Source organism: Vipera berus (genome assembly GCF_964194415.1).
Source record: "Vipera berus genome assembly, chromosome: 5".
NCBI classification, from domain to species: domain Eukaryota; kingdom Metazoa; phylum Chordata; class Lepidosauria; order Squamata; family Viperidae; genus Vipera; species Vipera berus.
In genome coordinates this window covers 69,224,210-69,239,633 of record NC_138207.1, presented here as the reverse complement: position 1 = coordinate 69,239,633, position 15,424 = coordinate 69,224,210, and the positions used below count along the sequence as shown (strand labels likewise).

General features: G+C 42.3%; 1 protein-coding gene across 1 annotated transcript in view; it reads left to right on the top strand.

Annotated features, from left to right (window-relative positions):
• The window catches only part of STK32C (serine/threonine kinase 32C), a gene marked incomplete at both ends in the record, with an annotated part of 200,185 nt that extends 185,203 nt beyond the window's left edge, over positions 1–14,982 (top strand). The window contains 7 exons of the mRNA XM_081329303.1: positions 253–342; positions 3,802–3,905; positions 4,921–5,037; positions 9,040–9,165; positions 9,900–10,031; positions 13,714–13,781; positions 14,844–14,982. Coding sequence (XP_081185429.1) covers positions 253–342; positions 3,802–3,905; positions 4,921–5,037; positions 9,040–9,165; positions 9,900–10,031; positions 13,714–13,781; positions 14,844–14,982 — 776 coding nt within the window. The remainder of the gene's footprint in view (positions 1–252; positions 343–3,801; positions 3,906–4,920; positions 5,038–9,039; positions 9,166–9,899; positions 10,032–13,713; positions 13,782–14,843) is intronic.
• Positions 14,983–15,424: the final 442 nt, after the last annotated feature.

Sequence of the window (15,424 nt, the reverse complement as noted above, 5' to 3'; positions counted from 1 at the left end):
ATGATATTTTAAAAATTAATAATAATACACAACTTCCTTTATATCTATCTTTAACACTATCAACTGTTCTCCAAATGGTTCGGATGCCCCCTGGTTCACATTGATTAGGATAGATTTAATTTTTATCTGAATTCATAAGATTCCTTATTATCATTTATCTTAATTGTATTACGATCTGAAATCATATTTTTCAGAATAAATTAGAGCTTAGGTAGAGTTTCTACCTAAATGTCATGTTGTGTTCTATTTAAGGCCATACCCACCTAACCGATTTTAATATTGCAACAATCATCAGAGATGGTGAAAGAGCAACTGCTCTTGCTGGAACTAAGCCATACATGGGTAAGTAAAGCCATTTCTGTTGCTTAATGATGTGGTTGCCTATATATTCATAATGGGTGGTGGATCATGTTCTTTAGATACAGCATTACGGTTTTCCTTGGAAAACCATGACTGTCAAGTGGTTTAAAACTCACTATGAGATGAAAGGACGCGGTGGCTCAGTGGGTTAGGACGCTGAGCTTGTCGATCAGAAGGTCGGCAGTTTGGCGGGTCGAATCCCGAGTGCCGCGTAACAGAGTGAGCGCCTGTTACTCGTCCCAGCTTCTGCCAACCTAGCAGTTCGAAAGCACATAAAAATGCAAGTAGAAAAATAGGGACCACTCCGGTGGGAAGGTAACAGCGTTCCGTGCGCCTTTGGCGTCTAGTCATGCCGGCCACATGACCACGGAGATGTCCTCGGACAAACGCTGGCTCTTTGGCTTTGAAACGGAGATGAGCACCGGCCCCTAGAGTCGGAAACGACTAGCACGCATGTGCGGGGGAACCTTTACCTTTACCTATGAGATGAAAAGAAATAAAAACATTCTGTTCCTGTAACAAATTAATTAAAATGATATTAATTATTTTAGGGACACAACCAGAGAAGGTTTTTGTTGTGAAATCTCATTTTTCATTTGTAATCCTTTACTGTTTCTGTTGTTTTTCTCCTACACAGACTCCGTTACATTAAGGAATAAAAAACAACAACAATAGACAGACTTTTATTTCCATTCGTAATACTAAGAGCTCACTACATGGAAGCATCTTTAATATTAAACCGTTTCCTTCCCCCCATCTCCTAATATAGTGGTGCCTTGGTACTCAATTGGTTTGAAACTGTCAGAGCATGCACAGTTTATTGCGCTAAGATAACCCAGGAATAAACACAGTAAACAGTGGTCTATATTAAATGGTGGTTTATCTTACACTATCTACAACAGGGGTGTCAAACTGCCGGCCCACGGGCCAGAAGCCACACCCACCCCATTGATGGCAATGGCAAAACAGTCCCGATACATCTCACCAGGAACAATATATATACACGTTAATACAGCAGGCTCCAACACACAGCAGTTACAGCAGGAAAACGAAAGAGAGAGAACACATCTGCGGAGCCTTCCCTATTATACAAAGGCTCTTAAAGATATGCAGACTCAGCTGGCTCTTAAAGGGACACAGACCCTGCTGCGTCATTTCTATCATTACATCTTACGTTACATCAGCTGGTTAGCTTCTAAATCATTACCTTGACAGAAACTCATCAAATTTGATACTCAACACATTTTGATGGGAAAATTTTGTTCCGGTACTCATCTTTTGTTTGTTATTCAACGCACAAGCTTACTACATTATTTCTTACGGGAAAAATTTATTTGATATTCATTTTTGGTACTCATTGCGCCTGCTGGAACCAGTTAATGATGATTACCAAGGTATCACTGTATATGGTAGCCAACAAAGAAAAGTAGGTTAAACTCTGTTTACTCTGATCAAAGTGCCCCAAAATCTGCATAATAAGTAGATTTCACTATCTAATGCAGATGTACGTATAAAGAAGGCTGAATCTCCAACGGGGTTATAAACTGATGGATTAGAAGTAGGTAGCTATTCTATCTATCCTTGAAAAATCATTTTTTCCTATCTTAGATCCAAAATTACATTTTTCCACTCAATCCAAATGAAATATACATTTTCCTGCTAAACTGGTTCATAATTTGAGATTCTGTTGTGTTTGTGTATGTGTGCATTCTGCACCATATTTGAACGTGTATACTATGATATATTGAGAGTCAAGTTTAATGGTTAAGATGCCAGGCTAGAAACTAGCAGACTGTGAATTCTAGTCTGGCCTTAGGAACAAAGACCTTGGGCTTGTTACGCTTTCTCAGCCCTACCAAACCATTTCTGAGAAACCTTGCCAAAAAAACTACAGGAACTTGTCCAGGCAGTCTCTTAAGAATTGGACACAATTGAATGGAAGAAAAAAATGAAATAAGATTTATTTAGCATATGGCATGGACTAGCACACATGTGTGGGGGAACCTTTACCTTTACCTTTTATGTCATACATGGACTAGCAATATATATTAATATTTCTCCTAGATTAGTAAAACACAATAAATGTTAAAAAGCTCAATATCTAAGATGACACTTTATATTTTAAAAAATAGTATTTAGCTTATAATAATCCCCCTCGCATTTATTTTGCCTTCGGCATAAAATAATCATCTAATTTAAATCTGTTTATCTTTCCTTCTCATAAAGAGATTAGTTAGGCTTAAGAATGCTTTAATTTTCTACTTTGTTAACTGAACTCTTTTGCTTCTTGGTCCACCATTGATATTGGCTGTTTATAGTTTATAGCAGAGGGCAGCTGTAGATCACATCTCCAAGGTTAAGCATATGGTCCATCCACCTTTTTAGTGCTGTAAGCAGTCTCGCTTTATTCTAGAAAAATGCAAGCTACAGAGGGGGCGGGGATCATATTAGCATCCATTTCTTAATCTTTGCTTTATACAACTATACATGTACTGTTACCAATCTGGAATCCTAAGATCTGATCCTCAGTTGGCTTATTGTTTTCCCCAATATTTGGACCTATATATGAGGTCAAGAGCCTTGGTGGAGCAGTGGGCTAATGCCTCCTTAAGTAACACCAGCTGCCTGCAATTAGTGCAGGTTCGCATCCCACCAGGCTCAAGGTTGACTCAGCCTTCCATCCTTCCGAGGTAGGTAAAATGAGGACCCAGATTGTTGGGGGCAATTAAGCTGACTTTGTAATAATGCCGCTTGGGGGTGTGTGTGAAAGCCCTAATAAGCAGACATATACATAGAATGAAGGCTACTGCTAAGCTTGTAAGCCGCCCTGAGTCTTCGGAGAAGGGCGGGATATAAATGGAATTTTTTTTTAAAAAAAAAAAAGAGGGACGCGGTGGCTCAGTGGGTTAGGACGCTGAGCTTGTCGATCAGAAGGTCGGCAGTTTGGCGGGTCGAATCCCGAGTGCCGCATAACAGAGTGAGCGCCTGTTACTCGTCCCAGCTTCTGCCAACCTAGCAGTTCGAAAGCACGTAAAAATGCAAGTAGAAAAATAGGGACCACTCCGGTGGGAAGGTAACAGCGTTCCGTGCGCCTTTGGCGTCTAGTCATGCCAGCCACATGACCACGGAGACGTCCTCGGACAAGCGCTGGCTCTTTGGCTTTGAAACGGAGATGAGCACCGGCCCCTAGAGTCGGAAACGACTAGCACGCATGTGCGGGGGAACCTTTACCTATGAGGTCAACATACGATTCTCTTTCATATCATCTTAAGCCAGCATACCTAGTTACAATTTAGAAGATCTTGTGTTTCATTAAGCCCCACTAAATTTGTTTTAATATCTGGTTTTACATCTAAGGGAATATGCAAAAACGGCAACAGCAGTTTTATCGAAACTAACAATGATGGAGGTATTAAATGATGTCCTTGTCTTTCTTTTCAGCTCCGGAGATCTTTCATTCCTTTCTGAATGGAGGAACAGGCTACTCCTTTGAAGTCGATTGGTGGTCTCTGGGAGTGATAGCCTATGAGCTTTTGCGTGGATGGGTGCCTGACATATTCTTTATTTTTAAAAATACTTTGGAAATTGCTTTGCCACATTAAAGTGTGGGAGGGGGCTTTAGAGTTCATTTTTTTTCTACCACAATTATTCATATTTATAATTAAGCAGGCTTTGTTTGTCAGATACCAACAATTTATGTGAGGTAATAATCAGTTCTTAACATCCAGTGCTCTCTGCCATAAACGGCCCACCTTGGATTTACAGTCTTAAACTAGTTTGCATCTATCTGTCTCTTATCTTTCTATTGTCTGTCTGTCTATTTATCTCTCTGGCTAGCTAGCTAGCTAGCTAGCTATCTTCATGGTCCCGGGCAGTGTACAATATTAAACAATTTGAGACAAAACAATATGAAACAAAATAAAACAAAACATCTGAGAAAAGGGATGGAGTCTCAGAACAAACCAGTCATCACACAAAGGGTGACACACACTGTTCCAGAGCCTAGGAAAAGAGCCAGGTTTTAAGAACTCCTTTAAATAAAGCCAAAGTGAGGGTTGTACACATTACAGATGGGTGTTATTCCAGAGGACAGACAAGGTCTCTTTAGGCACCATTGTTAAATCAGTGGAATCTGGAGCATGCGGATTCTGTCCAACCATCTGGGGCAGAGAGTAACCATGGGAGACAGATGGTCTTTTGGATAACCAGGCCCTGTGCTTTGTAAATGATAACCAGCATCTTGAATCGCATCCAGAAGGCTGCTGGCAACCAGTGCAGCTTAACAAAGATGTCATCGCATATGTGTGCATGCCCATAAATGCCTGTTCCACAGCATTCAGAACCCAACTGCAGCTTCCAAAGGGTCTCAAGGCAGCCCCATATGCATTGTAATAGTTGAAATGCAAGGTGACCAAAGCATGATGATGATAGTAATAGAGTAGTAGTAGTAGTAGTATTACAGCAGTTTAAATAACTGCATTAATTAAATGCTTGATGTTATGATAGATAAATGTGGAGTTCTCATGTATATCCATTTATTCATCTTTTTTTTCCCCTCAGAGGCCTTATGACATCCATTCCAATAGTCCCGTGGAATCATTAGTTCAGCTGTTCAGCACTGTGAGTGTTCAGTACACAACAGCTTGGTCAAAAGACATGGTGGCATTATTAAGAAAGGTAAAATCATTGTTTCTTCGGTAAGGATTTCAATGATTCATTATCACTGCACAAATACGGGCTTTGATCCAAAAATATGTGCTCCCTCTGAGTTGCCAACATGCTACATATGTCTGTGTAGCAACAGTTGCCTTCAGCACATTACTTCATTTTTCCCAGAACAGTGTCAAGAAAACATGCCTGCAGTCCTAAGCACCAAAGTAGGGGGGAGTGTGTTTTGCACCACAAATATTGTCTCTTGTCCTTCAAATGTTTCCCAGCTCTGAATACGCATCACTTCCGTGGTGGCGCAGCAGTGAGAATGCACTTGCAGGCTAACTCACTGCTCAGCGCCAGGAGCTCAATTATGACTAGCTCAAAGTGGACTCAGCCTTCGATCATTACAAGTAAAATGAGTAAAATGAGGAGCCCAATTTTGGGGGGCAATATGCTGACATTTGCAAACCGCTTAGAGAGGCTGTAAAGCACTCTGAAGCGGTATATAAGTCTACGTGCTATTGCTGTTTTCATTGGGCAGATAGAAGTGTGCATTGTCAGAGAGGAAATATATATTTCCTTTAGACGTAATGCAGCATGTAATTTTATCGTTAAAAGGTATGCAACGCCTATACTTGGAATTGCCAGTAATAACTTACGTGCAGTTGTAGGGCTTTCTGGTAGCTTGATTAATAAGGACTTGTTTTCATATTATCTTTTCAGACTGTGATACCCCCTATAGGCATTCAAAAAGGCAAAAATGTGTGAAATGTGTCTCGCGATCCAACTTCTCCTTCCTCTGGCATTCCTGTGTTGAAGGGGAATTTCTGTAGGAGGCTGCAAGTGTGTTTGGATGGTAGCAGCCCTCCATGAAAGTTCAAACTGTGAATAATCAAGGGTAGTCTGTGTATCAAAAACTGGATGTGCCAGACTTCTTTATAAAAGCAAGTCTCTCCTGCGTGTGAAACATTAGCTAATTGTGCTAATGATTGGTATCACTTGAGACTGAAGCCTCAATCTCTGGAAGCCTGATAGTGTGATATAGTTATCATTTCCACTGGCAGCCAACCTAGGTGATTTTTGCCAGGACTGACTCCAACATAGGACTTTTGAGAAGCTAGGGCAGGGATAGGCAACCTTGGCTCTTTTATGACTCATGGACTTCAACTCCCAGAATTCCTGAGCCAGCCAAGCTGGCTCAGGAATTCTGGGAGTTGAAGTCCATGAGTCATAAAAGAGCCAAGGTTGCCTACCCGAGCTAGGGGAAGTGATCAGCATGCTTGAGGGAAGTCTAGCAAAAGTACAAATAAGCTTTAAAAAATTAACATGAGAAACAAGAGTACTTAGAGCAGCCAAATTCAGCCCATTGGAAACTGCATGTATAGAGGCCATGGAGTCATGAATGCAAGTTTTGTGCAGTGGGCTGATTTGCAGAATATATATATATCTTTTATTTTAATTCCATTTATATCCCGCCCTTCTCCGAAGACTCAGGGCGGCTTACAAGCTTAGCAGTAGTCTTCATTCTATGTATATGCCTGCTTATTAGGGCTTTCACACACCCCCTCCAAGCGGCATTATTACAAAGTCAGCTTAATTGCCCCCAACAATCTGGGTCCTCAGAATATATTGGCATGAACAAATCCTCTCTCCCCATCCAGCTGGTTTTGGGGGTTTTCCCAGATTTTTCCTGTCTACACAGTCCCCTCACGTCATTTGCAGTCCAGTGGAAAGGTGCTTGGGCATGCCTAGGAAGGCCCCAAAACGTTTGTGCTGAGCTTTCTGGAGGACAAAACAGCCTGACCCATTTCAGTGAGGGGGAGATTCCTTCATGCCAATGCGCTGTGCAAAGCACCCTTCAAAATCCGTTACAAAATGCTCCTTCAAATTCTTTGCCAGCCCTCTTCAATGACTGTAGGAAAAATAACACGTAAAGTGCCTTTTATGCCTGTAAGCCTTGAATGGTTTTAAAAGATGAGTACCTTGTAAAAATGGGACGCGGTGGCTCAGTGGGTTAGGACGCTGAGCTTGTCGATCAGAAGGTCGGCAGTTTGGCGGGTCGAATCCCGAGTGCCGCGTAACAGAGTGAGCGCCTGTTACTCGTCCCAGCTTCTGCCAACCTAGCAGTTCGAAAGCACGTAAAAATGCAAGTAGAAAAATAGGGACCACTACGGTGGGAAGGTAACAGCGTTCTGTGCGCCTTTGGTGTCTAGTCATGCTGGTCACAGGACCACGGAGACGTCCTCGGACGTCTTTGGCTTTGAAACGGAGATGAGCACCAGCCCCTAGAGTTGGAAACGACTAGCACGCATGTGCGGGGGAACCTTTACCTTTACTTTTACCTTGTAAAAAACAAAGGAAATGCATATGTACAACAGTGACAAGAATCAAGTGCTCCAGTATAAATCTCAAATGGACAGCATGGGTAATTTTAAAGTAGGATTCTGTTATGAACAATTTACTCAAACAAGAATACCCCCTCTGCTGGATTAGTGTAAGATGACAATCTCCAAAGGAACATAGTCTGGAGAAAGTAATAAGCAGTGGAAGGCACGAAACATTCTGAGGATGAGTGTTTGTGGAAAACCCAAATGAAGAACGAATTGTTGAGTCAATGAGAAGTTTCATCATATCTGAATTTGATGAGCATCGGTACGGAAGGAGTGTGATGTTATTCCCAGTCACAGAAAAAATAGAATCTGTGAATTGATGCAACTAAGAGACTTTGTTCTTGTCCTTTCTCCCAAATTTCAATTTAAATTTGTGTGCAGCCATTTCATTTTGATGGAAGGCATGCCAACTATTGCGATGAAGAATTGGTGCTTCCCTTAGGACTCAGGGGTAGGCAACCTTGGCTCTTTTATGACTCGTGGACTTCAACTCCCAGAATTCCTGAGCCAGCATGAAGTCCACGAGTCATAAAAGAGCCAAGGTTGCCTACCCCTGCTTTAGGTCCTTTGTCAAACAGTGACTCAAATACTGTAGGACCTATGACTGTAGTTCAGTCCGAGGGGCTGTATTTTACTGCTCAGAAAAAGCCTCTGCATCCAATTATCCCTGGGCATCTAACGTGAGATAAATAAATTTGCAATAGTGGTGAATATCTGCAGCTTGGGTGCAGGATGAGGGTGAAGGTTTGTTCTCTGAGCTCGTGGTTGGTTTCCAAACATTTTGTTACCAGGCTAGGTAACATTTTCGGCTGAGATGAGCACTGACCCTGACATCCCCTAAACTCCGCTGAAGATGTCACCTAGAGGTTTTGGTAACAAAATGTTCAGAAACCAACCCACAAGCTCAGAGGACGAACCTTCACTCTGACAAATAAGCTTGTTGATGATAGTCTGCAGAAAATTGAATGTGTCTTTCATTAAAAAAAGGGGGGATACAACTAATCACATTTGGCTATTTTGTGGAACAAAACCAATTAAATTAGAGATTATATATTATATGTAACTGTTGAGAAAAGGAAGCGGATTCCTCTTTACTGTACGACCTCACTGCCTATGCGGAGAAGTCCAAGGAGCCTTCAGTCTGCAACCACAACTGGAACCAGAATTTCTGTTGCTAAGCGAGGCAGTTGTTAACTAAGCTGCGCCTGATTTTTGTGACCTTTTTAAAAATGATTTTATAGCTGTAAGCAAGTCGCTGCAGTTGTTAAGTGAATCGCATGGTTGTTAAGCAAATCTAGCTTTCCCCATTGGTTTTGCTTATCTGAGGTGGGAAGATCACAAACAGCGATCACGCATGACCCCAGGATACCGCAGCCATTGTAAATACCTGCCGGTTGCCAAGTGTCCGAATTCTGATCCCTGGGCCGTGGGGATGGTGTGACAGTCTTAAGTGTGAGGATGATCGTCAGTCACTGGTTTTTCAGTGCTGTCGTAACGTCAGATGTTCACTAAATGAATGGTTTTAAGTCGAGGACTACCTTTAAAACGAAGAAACAGCCCAGATATTTTTTCCCCCTCCAGCCGCCGAATTTTGCCCTACATAAATTTGCTTCCCCTCTCTGATTTCCATTTTCAGCTTCTGACAGTGAATCCTGAGCATCGTTTTTCTAGTCTAGCCAACATTCAGACATCCTCCTTCTTATCTAACGTGGACTGGGATGAAATTTGCGAAAAGAAAGTAGAGCCTGGCTTTGTTCCTAATGTAAGTCAGAGTGATTTTTCCATTTCTTGTTTAGATTTTAAATTTCCTTCAGGGTTTAGAATATCTCTGTATGTCCAGATTTTTTCAAAGTCCGCTAAATTTGGGTGTACAAATGCTTCCATTGCTGACAACCACCCTGGAATTTTAAAATATATTTTACTTTTTATTTTTTTCCCTCATGTTGTTCACAATGCATTTCTTATATAATGATTGTGGAAATATTTATGAACTCTTATTTTCTCCGTACCATAAGAAAGAGTGCCATCCCAGTTGTAAATCATGCCCCTCCAGATATAACAACCTTTTGTTTTTAAGAATTAAAGTGATGAGTGTTATGTATGCAGGCACCTGCATAGCAACAGCCACCAGGGGGCGTTGGCCTGGACAGTTTCGGCGGGAAACCTAGGGCCAACCCCATTGGCTGTTAGCTTACCTGGCCAGGTATATAAGGAGGCCAGGTAGCCCTCATTCCCCAGTTCACTTCCCCTTCCAATAAAGAGCTGAACTCACACACCGGCTGGCGTCTCTCTTGCGTCAGACCCACTACACAATAATGAGTACGTTTGCTTCTGTTGTTGGTCTCTGTTACTCATGAAGGAGGTAGTAATATAAAGCCAAGGGTTGTATGTCCCCGCCCCCCCACCTCCCCATGGGCAACAAATTTGGGCTCAGAATATTGCTCGCATTGTCCGTTTGCTATTCACATGGCTACCTCTCTTTCTGATTTTTCACAGAAAGGTCGTCTGCATTGCGACCCCACTTTTGAGCTGGAAGAGATGATTTTGGAGTCGAGGCCCCTGCACAAGAAAAAGAAGAGGCTTGCAAAGAACAAATCCAGGGACAACAGCAAGGACGGCTCACAGTCTGTAAGTGTTCACTTGCAGTCGCCAAAGGAAAATGAAATAGTTGTGTGTCCTCTGATTGTAGGAGTTGGCATTTTGCTTTCAAACGCCTCTTGATGGGGCTCTGCAAACTCTGCTCTGCTCCTGCCCAAACTGCAAGGCTGTGCATAACTTGAAGGAGGGTTCTGCTTTGCCCCACAAAGCAACAGGGACCCTTCACTTCTGAGAGTGAAGATAAGTGACCCCTTTGCTTCATTTTTGTTTTCTGACGTCACCACCATACAGGTAGTCTTCGATTTACAGTCATAGTTGAGCCCCAAATTCACGTTGCTAAGTGAGACGTTTGTTAAGTGAGTTTTGCCTCATTTCATCACTTTTCTTGCCGTGGTTGTTAAGTGAATCATTGCAGTTGTTAAGTGAATCTGGCTTCCCCCGTGGACTTTGCTTGTCAGAAGGTCGCCAAAGGTGTTCACATGCTCTTGAGGACACCGCAACCATCATAAATATGGAGCCGTTGCCAAGCCTCCACATCTTGGTCACATGACCATAAGGGTGCTGCAATGGTCATAAGTGTGAAAAATGGTCATGTCGCTTTTTTCAGTGACGTAACTTCAAAGGTCACTAAATGAATTGTTGTAAGATGAGGAATACCTGCACCAGCACAGAAACCTCTTCTTGCTTTGGTCTTCTCCAGTACTGCTTAACCGGTAGGGAAAACAGACATGGGGAAGCTTCAAAACAGTGAGGTGTGCTTCATGAAAGCAAGCTGTGTGGTTTCTTTGCTTTGACGAAGAGATGCCCGTTGCCTCTTCAGCACCAATCTAAATCACCTCGTACTCTCTTACATTAGGTAAAGGTAAAGGTTCCCCCACACATGCGTGCTAGTCGTTTCCGACTCTAGGGGCCAGTGCTCATCTCCGTTTCAAAGCCGAAGAGCCAGCGCTTGTCCGAGGACATCTCCGTGGTCATGTGGCCGGCATGACTAGAAGCCAAAGGCGCATGGAACGCTGTTACCTTCCCACCGTAGTGGTCCCTATTTTTCTACTTGCATTTTTACATGCTTTCGAACTGCTAGGTTGGCAGAAGCTGGGACGAGTAACAGGCGCTCACTCTGCTACGCGGCACTCGGGATTCGACCTGCCAAACAGCCGATCTTCTGATCGACAAGCTCAACGTCCTAACCCACTGAGCCACCGCGTCCCACTCTCTTACATTATGCCCCTCCAATTAGGTGAGACTAGAGTTGCTAGAATTTCAACTTCTGTTATTATAATGGGATGTAGGAATAATCCTGGAAGACAGGAGGAAGAGCCACAGACCTGACAACCATCATGCAAAAGAGATCTCAGTCCTCAGAAGTGGGAGTGGGATGTGGGTTGGGGAACGGCAAGTGTTTCAGAAGAAGCCTCCTTAGATTTTCGGAGACCATTGGAAAGGAGGGGACAAAAGCTTTCAAACTTGCAAGGCTGTGTTAACGTAACCTTGCGATAAAGTCAGAGCTAGTACTCATTGTTGTCCTTATCTGGGCTACTTTGAAAGGCTGTTATTTTATTCTATCATATTGGTCTGGCATGCGAACTCAGTTTCTTATGGCAAAGGACCAACCTCTTGCCAACTACTGCTTATAAGTGACACCATTGTTGCTCTTCTTGTTGTTTTCCTTGAATACCAAGGAAGGCAAGGCATTTAATGTAAGAACTCAGAGCAATGTATTTAAACAACCATTGTGACTGAAAATATATTTGAAGAATGAGTGCAAATTTTATCTGCATTTCTTAACAACGAAAGCAGATTAAAAGCAGAAATGAGGGCAACTAAGCAGCCCAACAAATGCTAGAAACTGACTGATATGTTCATTACTATCTGTCCATGATGGTTAATTAGAGGAACCGTTGTTGGGAGTCAGTACATTACTTAAACTTAAAAAAGAGAAAGAAAGAAAGAAGAGAGAGAGAGAGAGAGAGAGAGAGAGAGAGAGAGAGAGAGAGAGAGAGAGAGAGAGAGAGAGAGAAAGAAAAGAAAAGAAAAAGAAAGAAAGAAAGAAAGAAAGAAAGAAAGAAAGAAAGAAAAAGAAAGAAAGAAAGAAAGAAAGAAAGAAAGAAAGAAAGAAAGAAAGAAAGAAAGAAAGAAAGAAAAGAAAGAGAAAGAAAGAAAGAAAGGTTTTATTTCTTTGAAGTCAGAGGTAGGCAAAATCTAGCAGAAGTTGGTAAGAAGAAAGTGTGTATATAAGCAGTGGCATATGGATTGCATCCTGTTCTAATGATGAGGTTTGCCAAGCAACAGATTCTAATGGGAATTAGGTCAAAACTAGTTAGATTTCTCACTTTTAATGCCTTTCAAAAAACACCTGTTCTTAGTATTAAGAGGTGTAAAAAAAGCCTTCCATAGATGTTGTTGGGAGCGTATTCAGTCCCAGTAAATTCATTACAGGCTGAAAGCTAGCAGAAAAATGATGTTATATTGTCAGTTACCTAGCTTCAGTTAAGTCTGACACGCTTTTGAGAATGTAGGGCTTTTTCTTTTTCCACAGCAGTAATGAACTTTTTGAAAGTAAATAACCCCAACTGCTATATTCCTAAATAAATTAGCAAATTTATGTCCGGCTGTTTCATTAAAAAGAAATGAAGCCTCAATCCGCTAAATTGGAAATCGATTTTGTGAAGCAAAAAATAAAGCAGATGAGGGCTGTACCAGTCCTAATGTCCCTATTCAGTGCTAGAGCTGTGCAGCGCATTGGATTTGATTTCAAAAAAATGCTTCATAGCATGCAGTAGGACATTTGTAGCCTCTGCTTGCAACCTCATAAAGTAGCTGCAATGTATCCTGGGATTGGCTGGTTGATTACAGTGCTTATGTTCAATCACAGTTAGACAACATTGGGCAATTCACAATAAACATCCATAAAACATTCGCATCAGCCTCCCCCATAATCAGTCCCATAAAACAACCATTAAATATCCCATAAAACCAACGGTACAAATAGAACACACACACACCCCTTAACAGGGAAGAAAATTGTACAATCAACAGCACTTAAGCTCCAGCAGCCCAGCAGAATAATGCTATTTTAGCCACCTTGTTGAAACAATACAACATGTGGATTGCCTAAAGCTGTTCATAAGAAGGCCTGACCCTGAACCTACTTTCCAGCTTCTCTACTACTTGGAGTGGAGACCCTGAAGTATCCTCTCTATGATGGAGCTTACAACATGGCCAAACTCCTTTTGTAGGAGATGGTACCTAAGATGTCACCTCTCTGTAGGTCATCTGCATCTCCATCTCTTTTGTGTGTGACATATAAACTGCCATTTAAGGGTAAGCAGACAATTTGGTGAGATTTTTATGAACTGGAGATCAACAATAAAGCTACTTGACCAGATCTTGGAGTTGTTCTGGTTGCTTACGCCTGACAAAAAGGTAGGTGGGGTGGATTGGTGATTGGTTTACTTTTATTTAATGAACTATGACTGACCATGTATTTTAACTCATCTCCTAATTTCTCACTTGATATGTTTATAATTATATCATACTGGACCGTTAATTAAGCAAAATAAGGTTCCACAATAGCTAACAGAAAACAAAAGCATACAGTGATCACAATAAAAGATGATAATGTTGTTATTGTTTTTAGGTGCAAAACTTACTTCTGCTTTTAATTCATGGCAATTTAGACAGGGAAGTACAAATAATATTTCTCTTTTTATAGGAAAATGACTACTTGCAGGAATGTCTTGAAGCAATTCAGCAAGATTTTGTCATTTTTAACAGAGAAAAGTGAGTCTGAAACTTATTTTTAAAAGGGTGGTGGGGTGGAAAGACGCTTGGGTTGGCTGGATAATAATTACAATTCATAGAGCAAAATTCTCATCTTTTCAGTTCTTTTATGTATCCCCAAAAACCCTACCGCATATCTAATGTTGGAGAGAGCCTTCTGATCACTGAGTGATAGAGAATGTAGGTTACAATCTGGGACATCTGAGAATGTGTGAACTTCAAGCTGCCAAGGTTGAGAAATACCGCATGTAAGATATACATTGGTTAGAAGATAACAGATAAATCTCAGTTGGCAACAAAAGAGTAACAAAGTTGGCAGCAGATAAACCTAGACACTTTTGCACAAGAACAGGAACGTTCTTTAGATGTTCCGTCTCTTTAACATTCACTTGCCCTGTTTCTTTTGAGCGTATGGGGAATGAAGGGAGAAGGCACCTCCGATGCAGTTCTACAAGCCTACCTGAACCCTAGTCGCCATTAGATGTCTCATTTCAGAACAACGCTGTTGTGATTCAGGGTCAGCCTGTGGGTTCGGCAGTTGGGTTGGACGACTCAGAGGAGGAGGAGGAGGAGGGGGGTGTTGAAGAGCTTGCTGATGATGGCCTTGAGGCTCCACAGAGCCCTCAGCCAGGCCCCTCCCACCTGGTCACGACGGAGACCCAGCTGTGTGAGCCTGACAGCATGGATGAAGATGACCCACAGCTGGCCCTGTTCAAGGACGCCCGACGCAGGAGGCAGTCAATCAGGAGTAAACAGAGGAAGGCAATGGGGCACCTCGGAAGGAGGCAGAGAGAAGCCACGCCCTGAACTGTATAAAAGGGGAATGCGTGGGAGGGCTGGTTTGCTGAAGGCAACCGCTTGAAAAGCTCCTGTTTCTTGGTTCGTGTCTTGTTCTGTTTGTTTTTGTATTCATAAATTTGGCAGGCTTAATTCCAGCCTCTTGCCTTCTTGTAAAAGGGGTTGTCCCTGCCTTTTCTGCAGGGCCGGTAGCAGGCTGGTACAGAACAAACGCCTTCATGACTACTTACTTTCACCACATACACAACTGCTTGGTCTTTGCAGGTGGAAGAAGAGCCAGGATCAGATGAACGAGTCCCTGTCTCCTCCTGAAACCACGGATGAAACAGAGACTGAAACAGAATCTGAACATTCCAACCTAAACATATGTAGCTCGGTATGCTCGTCCACAGGTAGCAGCTAGGACAAGAGGGCAAAGGGGCTAGAAGCTTGTGTGCCTCTTAAATAAAACATTCTCAGGTTGCAATGACAAGCAGATGACAGTACAGTGGGGGGTGGGGGAGAAGAAGAAGGATCACACAAACCGACACTGTAGAGCCACAGAAAAAGCAACTAGTTCTTACAGAACTCGTGGATTCAAAAAGATCTCCTGTTACCAGAGACTTTGCTACTATGCAACACCTCAACACCACCGTTCGATTTCTTTCTTTGTCCTTTTCTCTTGATAGGCGACAGATAGCAACTGAAGTATATTTCAGGGCCAAGAATGTAACACAGATCCAAGGATGTTGCGGAATGAAAGTGTGCAAGGTGGGAGGGCTAGGAAAGATTGCTAAGGCAATTGAAAATGCCCCATCACTATGGTCCTTACAGTCGGGCAGAAGTTAGCGGCATGCAAAATTGTC